Raw genomic sequence first — 27308 nt, 5'->3', positions numbered from 1 at the left:
TGTGTGTGGTTTTTGGGTCACATCCGGCAGTGCTCAGGGGTTACTCCTGTCTCCATGCTCAGAAATTACTCCTGGTAGGCACGGGGGACCATATGGGACACCAGGATTTGAACCGATGACCTTCTGCATGAAAGGCAAATGCCTTACCTCCATGCTATCTCTCTGGCCTCTAGTTTCATTGTTAATACTGTTTTCTTAAAAGCTATCACAGAGGTTGGAAGAACTTTCTAGAAGAGGAGAAAGATTTATACAAATTCTGAAAGAAGTATGTGTCCTTGAGGCACAGTAGTAGTAAAAAATAAGATTTTAAGTGTAGTGGGGGTGTGTGCATGCATACTTTCACTGTAACTTCATATATACATTTTGAAAAATAGGATTAATATAAAATTGTGTTTGTTTTGTTGGGTTGGGGGAATCACTTGTAAGGTCTACACAAGTCCTTCTGTATACTCCCTGGATCAAGTAGTTGCTGGATTTCGAACACGAAGTCAGATGCTGCTGGGTCACTTAGAGGAACAAGATGAAGTCCTACACTGTCAATTTTCTGATAATAGTGATGAAGAGTCAGAAGGGCAAGAGAAATCTCAAACTAGGTATGTTAAGTATAGACTGATTTAATAAACTTGTGATATATATATATATATATTTTAAAGTTAAAGTATATCTTTCATTACTTTTTGGGTCATACCTGGCAGTGTTTCAGGGCTACTCTTAGTTTAATGCTTAGAGATTGCTTCTGCCAATACTCAGGGGACCATGTGCTACCAAATATCAAACTTAGGGCCTCACACATGCAAAGTAAGTGCTGTGCCACTACACCACATCCCAGCACTTAAAGAGTATTTTTAAATAGGTGTAGATAGTTTTTGCTAATAAGTTTTCTTACTTACATGTAATAAAACAAGTATTTTGACAAAAGTCATCAATCTTACAGTTGCAAACAATTGGATTTAGAGTATTCATATTCATTGGATTTAGTTTTCAGAGATAATGTTCTTGGATTTTCTGTTACTACTGCCACAGTAGCAACAGTTTTTTGTTGTGTCCTAGCTTTCTGTTTTGAATAATATTACTAAAATTTATTTATCTTGTAGAATTCATAAATTTTAACTGCCACCTTTTCTTTTTGACATGTGTGAACAGACCAATCAGAAAAATTACCTTTGAATCCTGACTTATTTGTTTATTTTTAGGCCTGCAAGTCACTCATGGCATCGAAAGCCAGGCTCTGTTTGTTCTCTTGTTGAACTGAACAATATTCAAGATCAGACACAAAAGTCAAGGTTGGAGAATGAAGGTACACAGACTTTCTCAAGTAATTAGACTACTAATGTTCATAAAACATTTGTTTTTCTTAGCAATAATTTAAGGAGCATTGAGAAATCCTTAAAGATGGGAACATATTAGGAGGCCTTTCCTGCTTAATAACATTTCTTTTAAGTTTTAATATTTTACCTTTATAATTTTATATATCTTTACTTCTTAATAAATTCTTTGTTTCTACAGATGAACTTGGAATCACATTATAAGCTAAGTGTCTAAATAACTATAAATGGATATTTTATATTTTAACCTGAATGAATATGCATTGTATATTGAAAATTTAACAGACATACAGTTTATATATGGCTATGTTACTACTCTAGATCAGATAGCTGCCCTTAGTGATGTGTTTGATATAGAGCAACATTAATCTACTAGGCTCTTCTTCTCCTCCTCCTCCTCCTTCTCCTTCTCCTTCTCCTCCTCCTCCTACTCTTCCTCCTCCTCCTCCCCCCCTCTTCCTCCTCCTCCTCCTCCTTCTTCTCCTTCTTCTTCTTCTTCTTCTTCTTCTTCTTCTTCTTCTTCTTCTTCTTCTTCTTCTTCTTCTTCTTCTTCCTTCTCTCTTCTTTCATCTTCTTCCTTCTTTCTTCTTCCTTCTTTCTTCTTTTCTTCTTCTTTCTTTCTTCTTTCCTCCTCTTCCTCTTCCTCCTCTTCCTGTTCCTCCTCCTCCTCCTTTTTTTTTTTTGGTTTTTGTGTTTTGTTTTTTTTTTGTTTTTGGGCCACACCCGGTAACGCTCAGGGGTTACTCCTGGCTATGTGCTCAGAAGTTGCTCCTGGCTTGGGGGACCATATGGGACACCGGGGGATCGAACTGCGGTCCGTCCAAGGCTAGCGCAGGCAAGTCAGGCACCTTACCTTTAGCGCCACCGCCCGGCCCCCTCCACCTCCTTCTTCTTTCTTCTTCCTTTCTCCTCTTCCTTCTCTTCCTCCTCTTCTCTTTCCATTTCTCCTTCCTTTCTCCTTTCCTCATCTATTTTTCCTTCCTTTTCCTCCTCTTCTCATCCATTTTTCTTTCCTCTCTCTTTATCTTCCTGTCTCTTCATTTCCCTTCACCCTCCTCTCATTCCCTTCCCTTTTTCTTTTCTTTTATGGGAGCATACCTGGCAATGCTTAGAGGACCATGCAGTCCCCTGGGGAATTACACTTTGCCTTTCTCTTCGTTTTCTTTCTTCTTTATTTTTAATAGAAAGTTGTACTTTATTCAGAAGCTAATAAAAATTGGATTTTTACTAAAAAAAAAAAGTACTCTTTTTCACTCAATCCAGTTATGAGGCAAGTATCTAAACTTCAAATAGACTTTAGTTATGTTAGAAATATTTATGATTTGATAGTAAGTTAATGATAAAAGTTTGATTTTATAAAGTATGAAATAAACATTTTAGATGAATTTATTTATTTGACATTAAATTAGGCAAAAAAAATGGAACTGCAGAAAAGAATCACATACTCTTACTACTAGCAGTGGTCAAAAAATGGATTCCAGAATACAATGCCTAAAAACATCATGTATAGAAAGTCTTCATGCTTCTAATTTCACTGAATCTAGTACTGATCGTGCTTCTTTATATTCCTCAGTTTCTTCCACTCAGTTTTTCACACTTCCTTACTTCTTCACTTCCTCAGTTTTTTCACACTCTAGTATCTGCAGGTCAGTCAGTATATGTGGCTTCCAGCCTATGCCGGCAGTTTGAGATCATCACGAGGGACTCCTTCAGGATCTCAGCCTGTTTTAAAATGGCATAATTTTCACCATCTTCCACTTTCATCTTTTCGATTTTTCCTTCTTGTTTGACTTTTTTTCCATACATTACTTTTTCTTTGACCAGTCACTCTACCACGCCAGTTTTGATCTTGATATGTGTCATGTGAGGATCAGTCATTGTCTCTAGAGTGCCACAGAAGGAGAGGCAGAGAGCCAGTCAGCTTGGAGTGATCTTTTCCCTTTTTTTTTTTTTTTTTTGCAGAGGGGGGGAGTGGGTAATTAGGCCACATCTGGTTGTGTGTAGGGATCTCTCCTGGTAGTACTTTTGGCACCATATGTGGTGCTGAGGAATTAACCCAGATCAGCTGCATGTAAGAGAAACATCTTATACAATATACTCTCACTTTGGCCCTTCCTAAACCTACTGTTTTTATCATTTCTTTGAGCAGATAATTTTATTTTTGTTTTGTTTCTTTACTTTTACTTTTTTTTTTTTTTTGGTTTTTGGGTCACACCCGCCAGCGCTCAGGGGTTACTCCTGACTCTACACTCAGAAATTGCTCCTGGTAGGCTCCAGGGACCATATGGGATGCTGGGATTTGAACGACTGTCCTCCTGCATGCAAAGCCAACACCCTACCTCCATGGTATCTCTCCGCCCCCTTTAATTTTACTTTTTAACTTTTTTTGTGAGGAACATTCCTGATGTTACTCAGGGATTTGCATTTATGGATCACTTCTGGCAAGGCTCAGGGGACCATATTGGAGAGGGGAGGAGCAACTCAAGTTGGCCCAAGTGTCAGTCTCTTATCCCCTAAAACTTTTTTTTCTTTTTCATTGCCAGTAATTGAACACAATGGCCTCAGCATATGTCAGACAGATATTCTTCAGCTGAGATCTATTTCTGTATAACTATTTTATTGTTGTTGTTGACTTATCTAACACTAGCTTATGGTGTCATAGAATTTCAGAGGCTTAGCTTCGCACCTCTCTATCATTCTCACCACTCCTCCACCAGAGGTTCAGTGCTGTCCCACCTCTAAAGAAACTCCTCATTCCCCATTATGTCCCTCTAATTTTCAATTTTCAGGGGAAATGTATTCTGTTTTCCATCTTGTCAGCTATGGATTTGTCATTAATGGCCTTTATTATGTGAGGCATGTCCCTTTTATTCACAGTTTTTTCAGTGTTTTTATCATACATTTATCTTAAATATTATCAAAACCTTTTTCACTTTTATTGAGATAACCAGTTTGTGGTGTGTTACATTGATTGTTTTGATTATATTCAGCCATATCTTTCTTTCCTAGATAAGTCTCTTAGATTCAGTTTTCCAAGATTTTGTTGAATTTTGCACCTATATTCTTCAGAGATATTGATCATATTGATCTATAGTTTTTTTCTCTTTGTGCTTTCCTTTTCTGACTGCGATCTAAATTATAGTGATATTCTATGCATTTGGAAGTATTTCATGTGTTTTCTAGCTTTTAGAAGAGTTGTAGTTGTATGTGTATTAGTTTTACTTTGAAACTTTGTAGAATTAATGGTGTTAACATCTATTTTAGGACTTTGTTCTTAGGAATACTTTGATCACTGTTTTTATTTTTTATTTTTGTTTTTGTTTTTGAGCCACACCCGGCGTTGCTCAGGGGTTATTTCTGGCTGTCTGCTCAGAAATAGCTCCTGGCAGGCACGAGGGACCATATGGGCCACTGGGATTCGAACCAACCACCTTAGGTCCTGGATCGGCTGCTTGCAAGGCAAACGCCGCTGTGCTATCTCTCTGGGCCCACTGTTTTTATTTTTTAATTAAAAAAAAACTCTAATGATTGTAGTTTTTAGGCTTTTTATTTTTTTAGGCTTTCTTTTTCCTCTCCTCTCCTTCCCTCCCCTCTCCTCTCTTCTCTTCCCCTCCCCTCCCCTCTCCTCCCCTCTCCTTTCCTCCCCTCCCCTCTCCTCTCCTCTCCTCTCCTTTCCTCTCCTCCCACCTTCTTCCCTCCTCTCTTCCCTTTTTTCTTCCCTTCTCTCTTCTCTTCTCCCTCCCTACCCCTCCCTCTTCTCCCCTTCTCTCTCCTCTCCCTTTTCTTCTCTTTTTTCTCTCTTCTCTCTTTCCTCTCCTCTCTTCTCTCCTCTCCTGTCTCCTCACCTCTACCCTTTCTTCTTTCCTCTCCTCACCTCTCTCCTCTCATCTACCCTCTCCTCACCTCTGCTAGCCTCTATTCTTTTCCTTCATCTCCCTCCTCCTCCACTCCACTCCACTCCTGCTTTCACAACTCTTTCCTCCTCTTCCCTTTCCATTCCCTACTCCCCTCCTCACCTCTCCTATTCTCTTCCTATCCTTGCCTCTTCTTTCCCTTCCTCTCTTCTCCTTTTCCCTCCTCCCCCTCCACTCCTCTCCAACTTCTCTTTCCACCTCTCCTCTACTCCCTTTTCCCTTCCTTTTCCTTTCCTTCCTTCCTTCCTTCCTTCCTTCCTTCCTTCCTTCCTTCCTTCCTTCCTTCCTTCCTTCCTTCCTTCCTTCCTTCCTTCCTTCCTTCCTTCCTTCCTTCCTTCCTTTCTTTCTTCTTTCTTTCTGTCTGTCACAATTGGCTATGCCAGGTTTGGTGTTCTTGGTTCATCCCTATTGGTACCAAGCAATGCCAGGAATAAAACTTAAGGTCCTGAAACTGCAAGACAAGTACTTTATCTCTGACTGATATTCCTGATCTCTCAAGTTCTTTATTTCTTCCTGATACAGCCTTGGTAGGTTGTGTGATTCTAAAAATGGCCCATATTTTCTAGGTTGAATAATATATAATAATATATAATGCATATATATGTACATTGATTTTATTTATTTTTATTTTATTTTATTTTTTATTTTAAAGACTTAAACATTGATTGTCTCCGGGAGAGTCAAGAGCTAAATATGCAAAAATTAAGGAATTCAGAACTTATACTTACTGAAGCTAAACAAAAAATGAGAGAACTTACAATTGACATCAAGATGAAGGAGGATTTGATTAAAGAATTAATAAAAACAGGTAATAGTATCCTATGAACCAAATTTTATAAGGGAAAGCTTCTAAAATTGCTTTTGATGTTGCAATGTTTAGTGTAGTTTTTGATGTTGAGGACTGTTCATCTAGTATGGAGTTTTGTGTAAAAAGATATGTTCTACAAATACAAAAGCAAAGAGTTAAGAGAGGAACATTTTCTTTTAAATATATATATATATATATATTTTTTTTTTTGGTTTTTGGGCCACACCCGTTTGACGCTCAGGGGTTACTCCTGGCTATGTGCTCAGAAATCGCCCCTGGCTTGGGTGGACCATATGGGACGCCGGGGGATCGAACCGAGGTCCTTCCTTGGCTAGCGCTTGCAAGGCAGACACCTTACCTCCAGCGCCACCTACCCGGCCCCTTAAATATATTTTTATATGTGTTTAAATAGTTTTTTTTTAGTTATTGCTGTTGAGGTACAGAGGTATCTATGGTACTGGAAGGTGAGCAGGCCTGCACTCCTATAGTTCATACCCATGGCCTCCCTCTTTTTGGTTGGGGGGGTGCACAACCATCAATGCTTAGGCTACTCATGGTTCAGGAGACCTGCCGGCAAAGTGTATGTTTAGTCTGATCAGTCCTTTGAATTATCTCTTTGACCTTATTTTTCCTTTTGGGATGGAGGGCACACCTGGTGGCTTACTCTGGTTCAGTGCTCAGGAATATGTAGTGCGGGAATCAAACCCTTTTCTGGGAGCAAGGCAAGCAAGCATCCTACACAATGTACTACCTGTCAGGTTCCTATTTTTTTCTCTTAGTAAAATAATTTTAAGAGCAAAATAAAAAAAGATGTGTTCTAGAAACAATACATGGAGATTAGTTCTCTGAAAACTTTGTAATTTCATTATCTTTAAATTGTTCTAAGAAGTGTGAACTTAGTGCTATGTTAAAACTTTATGTTATAGCTATTTTGAAAGATTCTATCAGGGAATATGTTGGAGATTCTTTAAAGTCATTTAAATTTTTATTTGGGATTATATTTATTTGGATATATTTTATTTAAAAATTTATTATAAACTTAAAAAAAACTAAATGTAGTTTATATTTGTCTACAGATATATATTCTTGGAAAAAGTTTTCTCTTAAAATTTTTTATCTAAAGATCTATGGTTTACAAGTTATTGATAGTTAATTTTAGATATATAGTATTTCAATCCCAATGCCAATACTAACATCAATAGTGTTCCCATACTCTTATCTTCCCCCATCTCCCAACTAAGTTTATCTATCCCCTGCCTGCCATCTTGGTAGGCACATGATGTTTGGTAATTTTAGCTTAGATCAAGTGTTTTCAGTATTGTTTACTCTGTGCTTTGGAAATATAGTTATATCACTCTACTAGCTCACCAGTATAACCAAAGCCAAAAACACCTATTCCTCCATTACTTCCTTTTCTCACTTTCTTCCTTCCTGCCTGAGTTCTCTTCTCTGTGCTTTTTCTCTCTCTAGGCTCTGGGGTCAAAGGTGATCTAGTTTATCCCCTACTTCCTACTTTACATTATTGTTTTTTGTGACCCACCCCCTCTAATACAATTATTTTTACGTACCATAGATAAGTGTAATCATCCTGTGTTTGTCATTCTTTTGGCTTACTTCACTTAACAAGATATCTTCCAGTTCTAGCCAGGTTGCAACACATTTAATGATTTCATTGTTTCTTGCAGCTGCATAGTATTCCATAGTGTATATGAACCACATCTTCATAATCCATTCATCAAAGATTGGACACATAGGTTGATTCCTTTAGTAGGTACTCTTCTGGCATGCAGGATTGCATTACATGCACTCTTTAACTCTTGGAGTTTCTCTGCAATGATGTCCTTGACAGTTTATTCTTCATGGGGATTTTCTTCTTAGGTCTCTGGGACTCCAAAGATTTTTAGGTTGTTTTTGTTGTGTTTATAGAAGATTTCTATTTTTGTCATTCCTAGGATTTTTTTCCTTTATCTGATCATTTGCATTAAGTCTCTTTTCTAATCTGTTCTGTTGTATAAAGTTGTTATGCATCTCATCTTCGATCTCCTCTTCCATCTCTTTGGTCCTCAGCTGCTATTACTTTGTTGGAGAGGCTTTTTAGGGAGGTTTTCATTTCATCTACTAAGTTTTTTTAGTCCTGTTATTTCAATTTGGAGTTTCTCTTTTCTATCTTCATATCCTCTTTTTTATCCCCTTTGGTTTTGGGCCACACCTGATCACACTCAGGGGTTACTCCTGGCTATGCACTCATAAATCGCTCCTTGTTTGGGGGACCATATGGGACTCTGGGGGATTGAACCATGGTCCGTCTTGGATCAGCCACATGCAAGGCAAATACTGCTGAGTCATCGATCCGACCCTCTATCTTCATATCCTTTTAATTCTTATTTGTGGTTTGTTCGCTCAATTCATGCTTTCTTTGAGTTCTATGAACATCCTTCATATTTCTTCTCTAAACTCCTTATATGAGAGGCTAAATAAGTGGCTGGAACTTTTCAGGTCATCAGTGTTTCCATCTTCATTCTCTAATGCATTGAGTTGACCTGCATTGTTTCCTCATTGTCACACTTCTAAGTATGATGTTTTGTGCTTCTTGTGCTGGGGATCATTTACTAGATGTGCATGGCCTTGGAACTTAGAGGTGTTTCCAGGCTCCTCTGGCTCTCCCCTTTGTGGGTGTGGTCAGATCACCTACGTGATCTGGCTTCTGCAGATTCTTCTGGGTGGGGTTGGTCCCAGCACTGACAGCCACAAATTTTGGATGGCAGCCTTGTTAAAAAGCAATATGTTCTAGGGGCCGGAGAGATAGCATGGAGGTAAGGCATTTGCCTTGCATGCAGAAGGTCTGGTTCAAACCTCGGCATCCCATATGGTCCCCCAAGCCTGCCAGGGGCGATTTCTGAGCGTAGAGCCAGGAGTAACCCCTGAGTGCTGCTGGGTGTGACCCAAAAACCAAAAAAAGAAAAAAGAAAAAAGCATATGTTCTATTACAGGGGTGGTGAACAAGTTAGACACAAAGAGCCAAAATTTTAAACTGTGAGAGTTAGAGAGCTACACCACGCAGTGACCTGCCAAAACAGACAAACACTCACACAAAAGCATATAATTTTAACAATAATATATTAAACACATATTGCATTTTGCCATTTTGAGTGAGGGTAAAAATCCTGCAGTGATGGTGAGGGTGTGCTGCATCCTCCACACTAAGAACTAACAGCAAGTTGTGATACAACATGTGACACACGGGTCCCTCCCCCCCTCCCACCTCCCACTGGCCCATGCAGTTTCCGAGGAATGGGAGATAGGATGACACAGACTAGGGGCGGGACTACGCACTCGGAGAAGCAGCATAACAAAATCCAAACTTGGCAAAGAGCCACAGTATACAAAATCATGATAAGAGGCAAAGAGCCACATTCATTTTGGCTGGGAGCCACATGCGGCTGGAGAGCTGCTTGTTTGCCACCCCTGTTATTATTTCTCTGAGCTCATTGAAATTCTAGCATTTCCAATCTGAGAGTCTTCCCCATTGCCAGGGATGTTTCAGAGGAGTCTATTGAGTGAAGAGTTTATGTTTTGATCATGTAATTGGCCACTTTCTTGGGATCATGGCCTCTACATTCATGTACAGGCAGAAGTTCATTCTTTCTGTTAGATCCTAGCTGCTTCCCAGGGCTTCTGTAAGCACCCCTTGGCATGGCCTCTATCTGTCTCTTCCATTTGTTTATCTCTTTTTTCTTTTGTCGCTTCATTCTTAGTGATTGCCAATATTTTGTCTTTAATATTAGTGATAACGGTCCTCAGCATGTTGAATTCTGTTGTTATGTCTGGCTATCATCATCATCATCTTCATCATCATCATCATCATTAATATTATTATGGAGTTTTGGCCATATCTGCTGTTGCTGAGGTTTTACCTCTAGATCTCACTCAGGAATCACTCCTGGCAGTACTTGAAGTGCCATAGGGGATGCTCAGTTTGGAACTTGGGTTGGCCTCAAGCAAAGTAAATATTTTCCCTGCTGTTCTGTGGCTGGGTCCCCAGGCCATTATAATTTTTAACTTCATTTTCATTTGTATGGACTCTTTCCTTCTCTGAATCTGTTCTTTCAGTTGGTTGAATTATTTATCCAATGATTGCCTTATTTCGACCTCAAAGCATTGCTTTGAGTTCCTCTTTGATGAGGGTTGAGGCTTGATGATTTGTTTCTTCCTTATTATTAAAGATTTGTGGGTGCTGTGATTGAGCTGCAGATTCTGAATTGTATGAAATCTAAACTGTTTCTTTATATTTCAGCACAATTTTACTCTATATCTTGTTAATCTAACAGTTTTAGTGCCCTATCATGCTGTTTCAGTATTCTTAAGGAAATTACTCATGATTTTGTTTACTTAGAGATCAGTTGTGGAAGTATTTTAGGCATGATACCAAAATAAGAAACACTTGTAGTTACTGGGGTGAAAAATTTGAAGTTACCTAATGAACACTAATGTGTAAATGAAGTATTTTTGTTCCAGAAGTGGTCATTAGCACCAGAGTGTCTTGGTAGGGGAGAAGTGGCTTAAGTCGTGAGTTTGTGGGACAGGCAAGGATCAAAGCCCTAGATGCACCTAGATGATGAAAGAGATTGCTGATGTATTATGGGCCCCTTTGGTATTTCCTGGGTCTTTGGGTAGCAAGCAGAGGAAGCTTTTTCGGTGTCATGCAGCTAGGGAAAGTGGCATAGGTTGCAAGAATTGTGGGGCAGGTGAGGATCTGAGAGTAAATTTTGAGTGAGCTATGCTCTGACACTTCCTTGTATTCTCAAGGTCTGCTAGTTTGGGGATATCCCTTTTCCACCTATGTCTATGTTAAACTTGCCTTACTAAGCACATATCAGGCTTTTAGTCTCCCCCACCCAAATTTCCACATAGTATGATTACTTTCATTAGCTGTCATCACTTTGATAGTAGGGAAATTATTGAAAGAATAAGAGACACTGGTGTTTCTTTTTCCCAACTCCAGTAAAAGAAATAATACCAGTTACAGAACTGAAGCCAAAAGAGCTTTCTTTTGTCTAATTCTTTTCTTTAATTCTTCCTTTCTCTAATTACACTGAATCTTCATAAATAAATGGTTGGTTGCAACTCATTCAGTTCCCCACTTTCTCCTCTGTTTCTGCCAAGTTTGCTGCCCAGCTATGAAATTTCCTCTCTCAGCCTTCTCTTTGCTGACTGTCCCCACATCTTTCTCTTCTTCCTTCCTAGTGGTTTGTATGCTGTGTGCCACTCTTGTTGAGCAGGTTCTTGACTCATAAGCAAGGTCTATGCCAATGCTGTTTTCCTTTCTTTGAGTGTCCACAGCTAGGGGGTTATTCTGGCTCTTTGCTCAGGAATTACTCCTGGTAGCTTGGGGAACAATATGAGATGCCAAGGATTGAACCCAAGTCAGCCACATGGAAGGCAAATTCCATACCTGCTATACTATCACTTTTGCTGTTTTCTTAGAAATGTTTAAGAACTTATTCAAAAGTTTAAATAGCTTCTCCAGTCCCTAAGCACTGCTGGAAGCCATCTTGAGGCCACTGGGTGTGACCCAGAAACTGAAGGGAGAGAAAAAAGTCAAAACACAAAAGATGAACCAGTGAGAAGACTGAGTGATAACAGTTGGGAATAATCGTTAGGAACTAATGATTTAGTAAAGTGATGATAAGTTGTATTTGACAGAGATGAGTAAGCACAGATGGCTTTATTTTGTAATCCCACTCCCTGTTATGGGGCATCTAAGCAGTGCTTAGGAGTTCTGGGGGCCTCACTAGAGGTTTCATGGCCAACCAGCTCTTGGTTCAACATGGGAGGTTACTCTGGAGCTTCACTGCTGAGATATATAGGTTGCCCTACTTTTACTGGTGCCTCCAGTGTTGCACCTGATGATGTGCTAAGGACCTCATGCTTGGAATCAGTATATGCACTGGAGCACCACCCCCTTTAGTCTTTTAATGCCATTGCTTAGGTGTAGTACATGAGTGAATTTTAAGTGTTTCTATGTTTTAGATGTTGTTCTTAATTTTTGCTTTTTGCATTTAAAAAACTTTTTATTGTTTTTATGGTGAAAGGTAATGATGTGAAGTCTGTAAGCAAACAGTATTCTTTAAAAGTAACAAAACTTGAGCATGAAACAGAACAGGCAAAAGTGGAATTATCTGAAACACAAAAACAGTTGGAGGAACTGGAAAGCAAAGATCTTACTGATGTTGCTTTGAAGATAAAATTACAGAAGGAGTTTCGCAAAAAAATGGATGCTGCAAAGCTACGAGTCCAGGTAATTTTCTAAATGTAACTTAGAAAATATTCTAAGACTTTTCTGCTATTGAGTCCTAAGCATAGAATTTCATTTTTACCTGTAGGAGAAAGTGAATGACTACTTTTCAGTATATTGGGAGATTGATGTAGAATTTAAGCTAGATATTGCATTTCTTCACCTAGGTATATTACTTTAATCTTTATGAATAACCACCTGTTAAAAAAGAAAGATGAACTCAGAAATAGTGCTGTTAAAACATATAATGCTTAGAATAGGGGGTTGTAGCTAAATTTAAGCACAGCTATCTTCTGGATTTGATGCCAGAGACCGAAAAAGCAAGTAAAAAAAAAAAAGTTGTCTGCATGACACTTTTGTACACTTGGCGGATTTGTACACAGTTTTTTCAAACTTAACCATTGATGTAAGCAACAATAGCTTGAAGTAACATTCATCCTTAATTTCTCAAAGTTGTATCTAATTATAAACTCAGAAATCACAACATTAAAAAAAATTCAGTTTAAAGGCTATATTCTGGGCCTGTGGACATGTCTCATTGGCAAAGTCTGGCATTTTTGAGGCTCAGTATTCACCACAAAAGAAAAAATGTTCTGGAGCCAGAGAGAGAATATAGTGGGTAGGGTGTTTGTGTTGTACACAGATAATACTGGATTGATTCCTGGGCATTCCATATAGTTCCCCACGCACTACTAGGAGTAGTTTTGGAGCACAGAGCCAGGAGTAACCCCTGAGCATTGCTAAGTGTGGTCCAAGCATGACACATGCACACAATAAGAAAAGGGAAAAAGGATCCCCACTGAATGCCATTTCAATGGGCCGCAGCCTGACCATAACAGTGGCTTTGGAGACCAACCCCAGCACAGAAGCCCCAGCTGAAACTGTGAGCAAGGGTGAGCTGGAATGACCAACCAAGGTAGAGCCTGATCCCCGCCAAACGCCAATGCAAGGGACGGCAGCCTGACCATCCCTGTGGCTTTGGAGACCAACACCACCTAGGAACCCTGGCTGAAACAGCATGAGCAGAGGTAAGCTGGAATGCCCAAGCAAGGTGGTGACAGAAGAATGTGGCTGCCCTGCTTCACTTCACAGCCAGTGCATTTTATAATCAATGAACTCAACTGTAACACATAGAAAAAAACACACAAAAAGCATGACAATAGGGAAACAACACAGGCCAACACAAGGCATAAAGAAGGAAGATGGCAGCTCTGATGACCTGAAAAGTGCCAACCACCTAATTAGCCTCTTAGAGAAGGAGTTTAGAGAAGAAATATGGAGGATCCTCATAGAAATCAAAGCATAGATCAAGCTGAATGGAACACAAATAAAAATCAAGAGGATCTGAAGATAGAAATCAGAAAACTTCAAACTGAAATGACAGAACTTAAAAACTCAGTAGACGAAAGGAAAACCTCACTAGAAATCCTGTTCAGCAAGGTAAGAGCAGCTGAGGATAGAACTAGTGAGCTGGAAGATAATATGCATAACAACTCCATAACACAGAAGAGATTGGAAAAGAGCCTTAAAGCAAATGATCAGACAATGGGAAAAGTATTTAAAGAATGTGAACAATTGAAAATAGAATCTTTCATAAACTAAACAGAAATAACCTAAGAATCATTGGAATACCAGAGACCTAAGAAGAAAATCCCAGGAAAGATCAACAGTCAAAGACATCATTGCAGAGAAACTCCAAGAGCTGAAGACTACATGCAACCAAACCCTGCATGCCCAAAGAGTACCGGCTAAGAGACCTGAAGAAAAGCACCCCAAGAAACATCCTAGTCACAATGATGAATCCCACAGATAGAGTTAGAATACTAAAAACAGCAAGATCAAAAAGGGAAATTACATTCAATGGAGCATCCTTAAGATGTACAGTGGATCTGTCACAAGAAACCCTCAGGGTCTGAAGGCAGTGGTGGGATATAGTGACAAAACTCAGTGAAATGAATGCTTCGCCTACAATACTGTACCCAGCCAGACGCACATTCAAGTTTGAAGGAAGTATACATAGCTTCAGGGATAAACAATAGCTCAGAAACTTTACAAATTCAAAACCAGCCTCAAAAAAGTGAAAGATCTACTTTAAGACAAGACCAACAGATACACCAAACTCTTACACAAAGAAGACACTAAAAACCCATGATAATCATCTCTCTCAATGTCAATGGATTAAATGCACCAGTTAAGAGACACAGAATATCAAAATGGATAAAAAGGCTATTCCAACATTCTGCTTCTTACAAGAAACGCATCTGAATAGTCAAAAAACCAAGACTCAGTATCAAAGGTTGGCAGAAAATCATCCAAGCAAACAACTCCCTTAAAAAAGCTGGAGTGATCATGTTAACATCAGATGATACAAACTTTAGACTCAGGAAAATTATAAAGGACAAAGATGGACATTTCATAATAATCAAGGTATATGTACAACAGAAGAAATCACACTTCTAAACATATACCCAACAGAAGAAATCACACTTCTAAACATATACCCACCCAATGAGGGACCAGCAAAATATGTAATATAATTGTTGACAAGTCTGAAAGAAGACATCAATATCAATACAATAATAGTGGGAGACCTCAAACTTCTGTGACATCCCTTGATAAGACAATCAAGCTGAAACCCAACAAGGATATTTCTATTTCTGAAAAGAGAAATGGAAGAAAGTGCATTAGTAGATATATATGTGTGTATATATATGTGTGTGTGTGTGTGTGTGTGTGTGTGTGTGTGTGTGTGTGTGTGTGTGTATGGCACTCCACCCCTAGAAAACTGGATACACATTTTTCTCGAATGTACATAGGTCATTTACCAGGCTAAACCACATAATGGCCAGAAATCATATCTCCATAAAATCAAGAGGATAGAAAATATAAGACTACCTTCTCAGATCACATTTCAGGCACTGAAATTAGGAGTGAACTACAAGGGAGCTCTAATCCATGGAAATTAAACAGAACACTAGTGAACAACCAGTGGCTCAAAGAGGAAATCAAAACATTCCTGGAAACAAATGATAGTGAAAACATAATTTATCACTATTTATGGGACTCAACAAATGTGGTACTAAATGGAAAATTTATACCTTTTCAAGGACATATTAGGAAGGAAAAAGGGACCAACATAAATAGCTTAATGGCACAGTTTATAAAATAAGAAAATGATTAACAAAAGGAATCAAAATAGGTAGGCAGAAGGAAATAAAGCTTAGAACAGAAATCAATGAAGTAGAAATTAAAAAGATAAATGAAAGCAAAACTTGGTTTTTTGAAAATATAAACAAGATTGATAAACCACTAACAAAACTCACAATCAATTAATTTTTGATAACGGAGCAAGAAATGGAAAATGGAGCAAGGAAAGCCTCTTCAACAAGTGATGCTGGTAGAACTGGTCAGCCACTTGCAAAAAAAGCGAACTCAGACCTCCATCTAATACCTTGTACAAAGAATAAATGCAAATGGATTAAAGACCTTTATATCAGACCTGAAACCATTAGGTACATAGAACAACACATAGGTAAAACACTCCACGACATTGAGACTAAAGGCATCTTAAAGGAGGAAACAGCACTCTCTAAAAAAGTGGAAACAGATTAAACAGATGGGACTGTATCAAACTGAGAAGCTTCTGCACTTCAAAGGAAATACAAATGGCTAAAAGGCACATGAAAAAATGTTCCACATCACTAATCATTAGGGAGATGCAAATCAAAACAATGAGTTACCATCTCACATTACAGAGACTGGCACACATTACAAAGAACAAGAACAATATGTGCTGATAGGGATGTGGGTGAAAGGAACTCTCATTCACTGCTGGAAGAATTGCCTTTTAGTTCAAAATGTATGTGAAAAAAATATGAAGATTCCTCAAAAACCTGGAAATTGAGCTCCCATATGATCCAGTTATACCACTCCTAGAGATAACCTTAGGAACACAAAAATCCAATACAAAAACACTTTCCTCGCACCTATATTCATTGCAGCACTATTTCCAATAGCCAGACTCTGGAAACAACCAAGATGCCCTTCAACAAATGAATGGCTAAAGAAACTGATATATATATATATATATATATATATATATATATATATATATATATATATATATATACCCAGCAGAATATTATGCAGTCACCAGGAGAGATGAAGTCATGAAATTTTCCTATAGGTGGATGGACATGGAAACTATTTTGCTGACTGAAATAAATCAGAAGGAGAAAGACACAGAATAGTCTCGCTCATCTATGGGTTTTAAGAAAAATAACGTGGGGCCGGTGAGGTGGTGCTAGAGGTAAGGTGTCTGCCTTGCAAGCGCTAGCCAAGGAAGGACCGCGGTTCGATCCCCTGGCGTCCCATATGGTCCCCCCAAGCCAGGGGCAGTTTCTGAGTGCTTAGCCAGGAGTAACCCCTGAGCATCAAACGGGTGTGCCCCCCCCAAAAAAAAGAACTTACATCATTACAATAATAATGCCCAGAGACAATAGAGTTGGACAAAACTCACCACAAGGAGTGGTGAGTGCAATTAGAGAAATAACTACACTAAAAACTATTGTGACAATGTTAATAAGTGAGAGAAGTAGAATGCCTGTCTTGATACAGGCAGGGGGTGGGGAAGGAGGGAGATAGGAGCATTGGTTGTGGGAATGTTGCAATGTTGCACTGGTGAAGGGACATGTTATTTTTATGACTGAAATCCCACTACAGACATGTTTACAAAAATGGTGCTTAAATAAAGATATTTTAAAAAATGAAAGAAAAGGGAAAAATATTCTAAGAAAATTTTCCATCATTGGGGTTTTGAAAAATGAGTTCATTTTCAGGTGCTGTTGGGTCATCATTGATTTGTTAATGATTGTAATACAATTTTTAGACTGCCCTCACCATTTCATTTTATTTTTATAATTTTTCACTTTCAGTACTTTATTTCACTGTAGTGAAATTATAGTCAACATATTGAGGACATTAACTTTTTCTGAAACTAAGTTTACTTTCAACAAGTATATCCTTAACTCTACCTATGTTCTAGACTAGATTATATTCTGGTTATAATTCTTAGGCCAGCATTAATAAAACCAGAATTATAAGATAACTAATAACTGAAAAATGTTTCTAAGATTATTATACTAATCATATACTTCTATAGTTTGTCTTGTTTACATATTTAAAAACTATTTTTAAATTTTACATATCTCAACTAAAAAGTTAGAAAACTAAATTACTATAATTTTTGAGTTGTCATGTTCTTACTCTTCCTATTCATTTTTAAGTTTATAGTACCATATACTTAATGGGTTTTATATACATTATTTAATCATTTGAAGTATGGGTGACTTTATTATAGTTTAGATAATATAGCATATTCACTAACTTTTGCCATGTAAAAGAAATGTTTATAGTTTATCTCCTTTATGAGTGATTTTATTTTAAATATTTGTTACTTAAGATGTAGTTTAAAACACCAAGGCACACAATAGAAGTAATATATTTATATATGTGTTCAGGTATAAATTGGATGACTGGTATGTTATATTTATAAAATAGTACCTCTGAAATGTTCATAAAATGTTGATAATACTTATAGATAATTTTAGCTAGAAGAGAAGTTGTACTTAAGACAATTAAAATATATTGGTTAATCATTCTTGGGGAAATGGCAGTTCTGATTATCTTAGGAAAGAATGATTTAGGTTTCTTATGATATACAAAGAGGAACACAGAAATTACTAAGACTGAATGAAAGAACAAATCCATGTCAAAAAAACCCTGTAAGATAAGTTGTATAAGCAAAAGTGAGGTAGAAATCTGTACGGAGAACATATGCTGAAATTATTTCATGTATTACAAAAATTTTTAATGCATTATTAATTTTGTGTCATAAAGAAGAACAGGAAGATTCAATGAATGTCCAGACAAGAGTTTTTACAAATATATGTTATTTTAAAGCTTTATTTATATGTTTTTAAATAGAAGTATGGAACTTGTCAAGTTACTATCCAAGTTTATCCTTTCTATGAGGTTGAGTTTTGTTGTTGTTGTTGTTGTTGTTGTTTGTTTGTTTTTGGTGGAGTCCTTAGGGTTTTCTAAGTGTAGTATCTTGTCATCTGCAATAGAGTTTGACTTCTTTTCCAATCTCGATGCCATTAATTTCTCTTGTCAACTATGGCCAATTTTCCTATACTGAATAACAGGGATGAGTGTGGGCAACCTTGTCTTATGCCTGATCTTAGAGAACAGGATTTCACCACTAAGTATGATGTTATTAGTCATATGCATGAAACCCTGTTTTCACCAGTATTGTAAATAATAGTGACTAAGCTAACTTTTTAAGTAAAGGAATCATGTTTATTCTGTTTGGTTGTCAGTATTGGGAAATTTCATCATTCTTTTTTACTTGGTGAAAAGTAGGATGATTGCCCAATTAGAAACTTAGATGTGAAAAAACATTGTATGAAATTGTTTCTACACACTTGGGAGAAAAAACTGCTTTTTTAAGTACAAAATTTGTAGAAAATAATCATAGACCTATAAATTGAAAACTACAAAATGTTTAGTCTTGCCATTGAAAGTAAGAGTTTGTGATATCCATTTTTATTTTAAAATATTTTATGTGATTACAGGTTTTACAGAAGAAGCAACTAAATAGTAAGAAATTGGCATCACTGTCAATTCAAAATGAAAAACATGCCAATGAATTGGAACAAAATATAGATCACATGAAATATCAAAAAATACAGCTGCAAAAAAGACTCCAAGAGGAAACTGAAAAAAAGAAGCAACTAGATGCAGAAATTAAGCGGGATCAACAAAAATTTAATGTAATTGTGTGTCATACTTTCCTACTAAGCATAATATGAAATGGTAAATGGCTCAGAGATGATGGTCTGGGCTTTGCTCATTTGGCCTTTGAAAGTTGCTAACTTTGGCTTCTCTTTGGTCACTGTTTTCATTCCTCATATTCATCATCACCACAGCAAAGACTATGGAGTTCTAAATAATGTCTATATTTGATGTCACCGAAGAAAGTGATGATTCAATTTCTGTAACTGGCACTTTAATTTTTTTTTTTTTTTGGTTATTGGTTTTTGGGCCACACCCAGCGGTGCTCAGGGGTTACTCCTGGCTGTCTGCTCAGAAATAGCTCCTGGCAGGCACGGGGGACCATATGGGACACCGGGATTCGAACCAACCACCTTTGGTTCTGGATCGGCTGCTTGCAAGGCAAACGCCGCTGTGCTATCTCTCCGGGCCCATGACACTTTAATTTTAATTTAATCTGTCAGAAACTTAAGTAGGTAAAGCCAAATTTCTAAATAAAAGCTTATATTACCCTTATTTAGTGCTTTGGCATGCATTGTTCATGTGACTACATGGAAGAAAAGTACAAAATTATAATGACACCCTTTCAGTCCCGGTGTGTAAAAAATGCAGGGATCTTTATGCAAGCTTTATTGTGTTCTATTGAAATAATGGGAGTGAAGAGGAAATAATGTCAAAATGAGTACTGGCCAGAATTCAAATCCCAGCTCTCAGGTCCTTTTAGAAATATTTATTGAGAAAACTCACTTAACCTCTCTGACTCTGTTATTCTGACATAAAAATTTTTCATACTTAATAAGGATTTTTAAAAATAGATAATGATAATGATGATTATGATGATAATGATGATGATGATAATAATAATAATAATCTAACACTGTACCAGACTGTTCTGTTGAATGTTAAAACCCAAAGCAAAGAACATAATTAACAATTTCATCACTTTGGGGGAATATAATCTCAGACCTTTAAAAAGTAATGAGAATTTGGGGCTGGAGAGATAGCATGGAGGTAAAGCGTTTGCCTTACATGCAGAAGGTCAGTTGTTCGAATTCTGGCATCCCATATGGTCCCCTGAGCCTGCCAGGAGCAATTTCTGAGTGTAGAGCCTGAGTACTGCCGGGTGTGACCCAAACACAGCCCCCCCCAAAAAAAAATAATGAGAATTTTTTTTTTTTTGGTTTTTGGGCCACACCCAGTGGTGCTCAGGGGTTACTCCTGGCTGTCTGCTCAGAAATAGCTCCTGGCAGGCACGGGGGACCATATGGGACACCAGGATTCGAACCAGCCACCTTTGGTCCTGGATCGGCTGCTTGCAAGGCAAACGCCGCTGTGCTAACTCTCCGGGCCCAAGTAATGAGAATTTAACAAGCATTTAAAAGACTACATAGATAGTTAGGACTGATGGCACTTGTCATACCTTGAGCCAACTCTAGTTTGATTTGTTTCTACCTAGTCATCTGAGTATGGTAGAAATGATCCCACAAGCACAGAGCTGGGAATGGCTCCTTAGTCACTATGACTATGATCTCAACTCCTCTCCCCCCGAAAAACATTTACATCAACTTAGTCAATATTTTTAAACAACTTTGTTAAATATTTTATTAATATATAAGTCTTGCAATAGGACAGGTAGTACAGAGTGTAAGGTGCTTGCCTTGACATGTGACTGACCCAGGTTCAGCCCCCAGTACTGCATATGGTTCGCTGAGCATTGATATGAGCCAACCCTGATCATAGAGCCAAAAGTCAGCCCTGAAATCACAGGTGTGATCAGCTACAACCCCACCCTCTCCGAAAATAAAATTCAATTCACCAATTTAAAATGATAATTCAGGGACTGGAGCTATAGTGTAACTATAGTGGGTAAGATGCTTACCTTGTATGCAGCCAACTAGGGCTCAATCCCTGGTATCACATATGGGTCCCCCAAGCTCACCAGGAGTGAATCCTGAGTGCAGAGTCAGTAGTAACCCCTGAACACCTCAAAAGGTATGGCCCAAAAACCCTCCACCAAAGTGATAATTCAGTGGGTTTGGGTTTAGACTCTAACTTTAAGCTGAGAACAAAGCTTTATTGATGTGGACTGATTTATAATACTGTTGATGATAACATTATGTATATAATTCTATGCCTGTTACCTTGCTCATCACCATTGTCCTCCCTCTCCCAAGGTCCCAATGCATCTTTTATCTTTCCCTACCCTACAAAAAACAGTTCTATGGATCAATGATCCAATGCAGTTGGGCCTTTGTTGTTACCTTGCTGTGTGTCTTTAAGTCCCACATCTGAGAAAGATCCTTAGGTATCTATCCCATTTTTTCTGACTTCACCCAGCCTGATTTCTTCTGAATTTATGTTGAGGCAAATTACATGATTTTATTCTTAGTTAGAACTGAATGGTATTCCATTTTATATGTGTGCTACAACTCCTTTTCCATTCATCTGTAGTTGGGCATTTGGGTTCTTTCCATACCTTGGCTATTGTGCTAAGAACTGCAATGAACATGGATGTGTATTTATTCTTTTGAATTGATATTTTTGTGTTTTGGAAATAGATGCCAAGATATAATATTACTGGGTTTTATGATGGTTCTATTCTTTTTAATAGACACTAAACCAGGCAGCATCCTCACCAATAGAGGATGAGGTTCTTTTCTTAGCATAAATCCACCATCTGTGAATATGCCCTTCTCACTGGTATTAAATGATCTCACAGATGTTTTGATCTCAGATCCTTAATAATGAGTGACAGTGAGCATTTTTTCATATGCCTATTATCCAGTTGATGTATGTCTTCTTTGGGAAAGTGTCTATTTTCTTTCTCCATTTTTGGATTTGGTCATTGGAAATTTGTTGTTGAGTTTTCTGAGTGTTTTAAAGATCTTGGATACTCTGATTGTTACATGCAAATATTTTCTCTCATTTAGTAGGGCATCTTTTTATTATTACTATGCAGAAGTCTTGTGTTTTTTGTTTATGTTTTGCTTTGTTTTGTCTTTGGGTTTTGGGCCACACCTGGGTATGCTCAGGGATTACTTCTAGCTCTGCACTCAGTAATTACTCCTGGCATGGATGAGGAACCAGGGATCAAACCTGGGTCAACTGTGTGCAAGGCAAGAGTTACCTGCTATACTATCACTCTGGTCCCCTGTGCAAAATCTTCTTAATTTGATGATATACATTTGTTTGTGTTTGTTTTGTCTCTGTGGTCATCTCATTGGAGACACTTTGCAGACAATTTCCTGCTGTTTTGCTTTCTCATTTTTGGTGGTGGAGAGGTTGGGCCACACCTAGCCATGCTCAGGGGTTATTCCTGACTCTGCACTCAGAAATCACTCCTGATGGTGCTCAGAGGCCCATAAGGGATACTGTAGATTGAACCAGGCCTGTGTTGGCTGTGAGCAAGGCAAGAGCCTTACCCACTGTACTTTCTCTCCAGTCTCTACTCATATGTCTTTTTTATTTTAATATTATTTAAAAAACTGAAGTTGGGGCCGGAATAGTGGTAGCACAGCGGTAGGGCGTTTGCCTTGCATGCAGCTCACCTGGGACAGACCTGGGTTTGATTCTCGGCATCCCATATGATCCCCTGAGCCTGCCAGAAGTGATTTCTGAGTGCAGAGACTGGAGTAACTAACTCCTGAGCACCATCGGTGTGACCCTAAAAACAAACAAAAGGAAACATTATTATAGAGATTCAACTGATATAAAATTCTTCTGTTAAATGACTGAAAATTTTTAAAATTTAAAATTTTTGTACTTGGCTTTTTTATACCAGAAAGAGATAATATACAGATGAGTTGTCTTTAATTTATGGTCTCTTTTTTTTAACTCATGCTGAATTTTATTTTTTATTTAAATTTGTTTTTAATTTTGGTGCATATACTTGCCATTTGGGAGCTACTTCTAGCTCAGTGTTGAGGGGTTTCTTCCTGACTCTGGGGGAGATATAGGGAACCCTACAGTGCCAAGGATTGAACCTGAGGCCCTAGATTAAAACATGTATTCAACCCATACAGCTATATCCTTGCCTCCTTGTTTATCATTTGTAGTGAGCTATAGCAACTTCTCTGAACCCCAGAAGGGTACCATGAGCATTGGCCCTCATAACATTTAAGATGTGTATGGGAGCTGAAGGAATTTCTAAAGTACTTTTCACAGCATAGTAATGTCTTGTGAGCCCATTCTCATGCTGCAAAAGTAGGATTTTTGAATGTTAGAAACAATATTGCTTTTCCTTTGCATTTCTTCTATAATGAATTCTAATATTTCTTACTGTTATTTGGACAGTAAATAGTAGAAAAATTATTACCTATATGCAGATAACAGTAAGATGTTTTGATTCTTGGTGTTTCTTTTATATAGGAACTGAAGTTAAAAACAGAACAGGAAAATCTAAAACTTAAAGAAACAAACTTTGATGTACTTATGATGAAAAGGAGAAAAGATTCATTTGGAAATATAGACCAACTCCAGGTTTGTCAAATCTATTTAGTATTTCTTGGACTCTCTTTCATATGATGATTAAATAGGGGATTTTTAAATTAATTAATTTATTTATTTTTAAATTTTTTTATAAATTATCTTTATTGAAACACTGTGATTACAAATATAATTGTAGTTGTATGATTACAGTCATGTAAAGAACACCCCCCCCTTCACCAGTGCATGATTCCAACCACCAATTTCCCAGATCTATCTACTCCCCACCCCACCCACACCTATACTCGAGACAGGCTTTCTTTTTCCCTCATTCATTCACATTGTTATGATAGTTTTCAGTGTAGTTATTTCTCTGACTGCACTTATCACTTATGTGGTGAGCTTCATGTCATGAGCTGCACCTACATGGGAAGATGGGGAGGAAATAAGGGTTGGGACTGAGGCAGTAAAATATTAGAAATGAGATTTGTAGGGTGGTATTCAAGGTCACAATACAAGATGGATGTTATGGATATATAAAATATATGCATACAATACTATCAATAGGAAAACAAGGAGAAAAAAATTCCAGTGACTGTCCCAACATAAACCTCTACTAAAACGGCCCGTCCTCCTCCCAAAGCGCATTTCCATTAGTGTAGGGAGAAGTAGGGGGGAAGCCTCAGGATCACTAAGAGTCCACCTGAACCCACTTCTGGCCATCTGAGCTGGCACCCAGGGAAGGCCTGGAGTCAAAGGAAAAACACAAGGATGGCTGGGGGCCTGCCAAGCCTCCCAGCACTCCCCAGGCCAGGGAGAAGGGCTCCGGTATGTGGCCTCCCCAAACCCCATACCTGGCAAAAGCTGGTCTCCAGAATCAAGGAGGAAACCAGAAATCAGATGTCTGCCCATCCTCCTTCCTATGCACCTCCCCACTGGAGTACGGAGGGAGGGGGGAAGCCTGAGGACCAATAAGAGTCCACCTGAACCTACTTCTGGCCACCTGAGCCGATACCCAGGTAGGGCCTGGAGTCCAGGGGAAAAAGAGGGTGTAGGCTATGGGGCCTGCTAAACCTCCCAGCACTCCCCAGGCTAGGGAGAAAGGCTCCGGCATGGGGTCTTCCCAAACCCCATGCCCGGCAACACTTGCATAAGCTCAGTTTTTCTGATCTGCTAGTTCAGTGTGAAAATTTCTAATTTCAGTTGACAAATCTTCTTGTTGCTTAATTTTGCTCCAGTCAAGTCTATCTACACTTTTTTTTGAGCTCCCTGAACATTTTCCATAATTCTACTCTAAACTTCTTATTTGAGAGGATACCTATTTGTTTCCTACTTTTTAGATTATTAGAGGAGCCATCTTGATTTCTGTAAATATGGGATGTACTGCAAAATTACTTCATTGGCAAGGCTGTAGATTGCTTCTTAAAATGTGCAGAAATGGAATTCAGGAGTTACAAGATAAGCACGGCCGCAGAGCGGCTGCACTTTTCGGGTATGGGTCTTGGAGAGATTACAGTCCTTGGTGTCTGTAGGCTGGCTGAGCAGAAAAGAGGCAGAGAGCATGGATGCTATTCTTTATAGGTCTCTGGGTTCCTAATCACACATCAGAAATTGGCCCCACCTTCGTTGGGCAGGGACATCTTACTGGGTGTGGGTCCTGGAGGTTATAGTCCTTGGAGTGTCTAAGCAAGCTCAGCAGAAAGAGCATTTTTAAATTTTTAATTGTTTTTACTTTCCAGTATTTGCTACATACAGTCTTGCCTGAAATTATGAACTTTAGGATTAGTGAGAAATGGATTTTTCTCTTGAGTTTTTAGAAATCATTTGCAGGGGTCCTCAAACTTTTTAAACAGGGGGTCAGTTCACTGTCCCTCAGACCATTGGAGGGTCTGACTATAGTAAAAACAAAACTTATGAACGAATTCTTATGCACACTGCATATATCTTATTTTGCAATGAAGAAACAAAACAGATGCTAATACAATATGTGGCCCACGGGCCATAGTTTGAGGACCACTGTGTAGAGCATCTGCCTTGCACGCACTAACCTAGGACTGCCGTCCCATATGGTCTCCCAAACCAGGAGTGATTTCTGAGCAGAGCCATGATTTTTTATGTTATTTCCCTTTTATTTGATATTTTTTGTCATGGCATGCAGCATAGATGTATAGGGGAAGCTAGCCCACCAGATTTGTCTATTGACATTCCTGGTGCAGTGAGCTGATATTTTCCCCAAGAAATATTTTAGTCAGCAGGCCCATTGGTGGATGTTAATTATACCCTCTACATAGATTACTGGCAATATTTCTGATATTCATGACATGATAGGGACATTACAATTTCTTTCTTACTATTTGGCACATTCTCTCCCTTGCAAAAATACAGGCCAAAATTACAGGCCTCAGTCTGTGACTCAGGGAAATTCTCAGCACCAAAGCTCTGCTAGTTTCACCTCCTGGCCAAATAAATCTGCATTTCTAAAAGCATAGTGGTCAGTGAAAATGCAAATCAGTTTTTCTTCCTTTGTCATAAGAATCATGTCACTTCCTTACCTTTTAGCTCAGGATTCTTTTTACCTGTATGGCTAGTTTTTGATATGTATATTCTAGGGCCTGGTACCATTGTGTTGTTTCTCCCAAGGTTCTCTGCCTTTTGTTAGCATGGAAATACCTTACATACCAGAGACTTGTATATATTTTCCAACATGGAGAGAGTAAATTTGTCTCACATCTATTGAAGACGTGGATGCCCATACAATGTATTTTGTGTGGTCTCATTATTCAATATTTCATATTTCACTGCCCGTGCAACCTACTCTCCCTAAAGTGGATTCATCGAAATTCCACTGATGGCTGTAGGACAGAAGCTGCCTCCAGCAATTTTTCTTCTCTCTGATGTATTAACTAGTCTGTTTTCTTGGATTTTGCCACTTTGATTGCAATGTGTTTTTCTAATTTGGTAGTTTTGGGGCCTCTTGAATATGTCTAATAGCCTCCTTCCAGTGACTGGAGAAGTTTTCAGTTATTATTTCTCCCACCAATAGTTATTCCTCTTTCTCTTTTTCCTTTCCTTCTAGTATTCAGATAGTATTCAGAGTATATTTTTCTTGATTTTAAGCATTAAGTATTGTCTTTGCTTCATTTTTTTGTTTTCTTTTATTTGGCTCTTCTTAAAGATGCTGACTTGCTTTTTGTCTTCAGTTCCTGTATACAGTTATTTTCCATGTTAAATTCTGCTCCTATGGCTTGTTACTATGCTCCTTAACTCTTTCAGTTATTTTTGTATGGTATCTTTTAGATTCTGAATTAATTCTTCTTTGAGTTTTTTAATTTATTGTCCAGTGATTACTTAATTTCACTTGCCAGTGCTTGTTTATTTTCTGTTGGCAATTCAATAAGTGTTAATTTGAGGTCATCAGTGAGAGTTGAGAGTTTTAATAAACTTGAGGATTTGCCTGGACTTTTGTCTCTGTCTCCCATAACAGTGGAGTACCTTTGTTTCCTTATTGTTCTTTGAGTTTTTTGGGTGCTAATGGTGGAGCTATGGATTCCCAGCAACCTATTATTGATCTGCTCAGTTATTTATACCAGCAGGCTACTCTGTTGTTTAAATTATTTTAATTATTATATGGCAGTATTTGAGTATGATAAGGAAGTCTTCAACTAGCTACTCATTTATTACTGGAAATTAATGAGAATCTCTTGTCC

General features: G+C 38.2%; 1 protein-coding gene and 1 pseudogene across 1 annotated transcript in view; one reads left to right on the top strand and one right to left on the bottom strand.

Moving 5' to 3' along the window:
• KIF27 (kinesin family member 27) overlaps positions 1-27308 on the top strand; it is a 111155-nt gene that overhangs the window by 36609 nt on the left and 47238 nt on the right. Inside the window, exons 7-12 of the mRNA XM_049770699.1 lie at positions 427-593; positions 1194-1297; positions 5892-6047; positions 12140-12345; positions 18978-19175; positions 23545-23655. Coding sequence (XP_049626656.1) covers positions 427-593; positions 1194-1297; positions 5892-6047; positions 12140-12345; positions 18978-19175; positions 23545-23655 — 942 coding nt within the window. The remainder of the gene's footprint in view (positions 1-426; positions 594-1193; positions 1298-5891; positions 6048-12139; positions 12346-18977; positions 19176-23544; positions 23656-27308) is intronic.
• Positions 2843-3203, bottom strand: LOC126004228 (tubulin-specific chaperone A-like; annotated as a pseudogene).

This window comes from Suncus etruscus, chromosome 3 (assembly GCF_024139225.1).
Source record: "Suncus etruscus isolate mSunEtr1 chromosome 3, mSunEtr1.pri.cur, whole genome shotgun sequence".
NCBI classification, from domain to species: domain Eukaryota; kingdom Metazoa; phylum Chordata; class Mammalia; order Eulipotyphla; family Soricidae; genus Suncus; species Suncus etruscus.
This window is presented reverse-complemented; position numbering and strand designations above follow the sequence as displayed.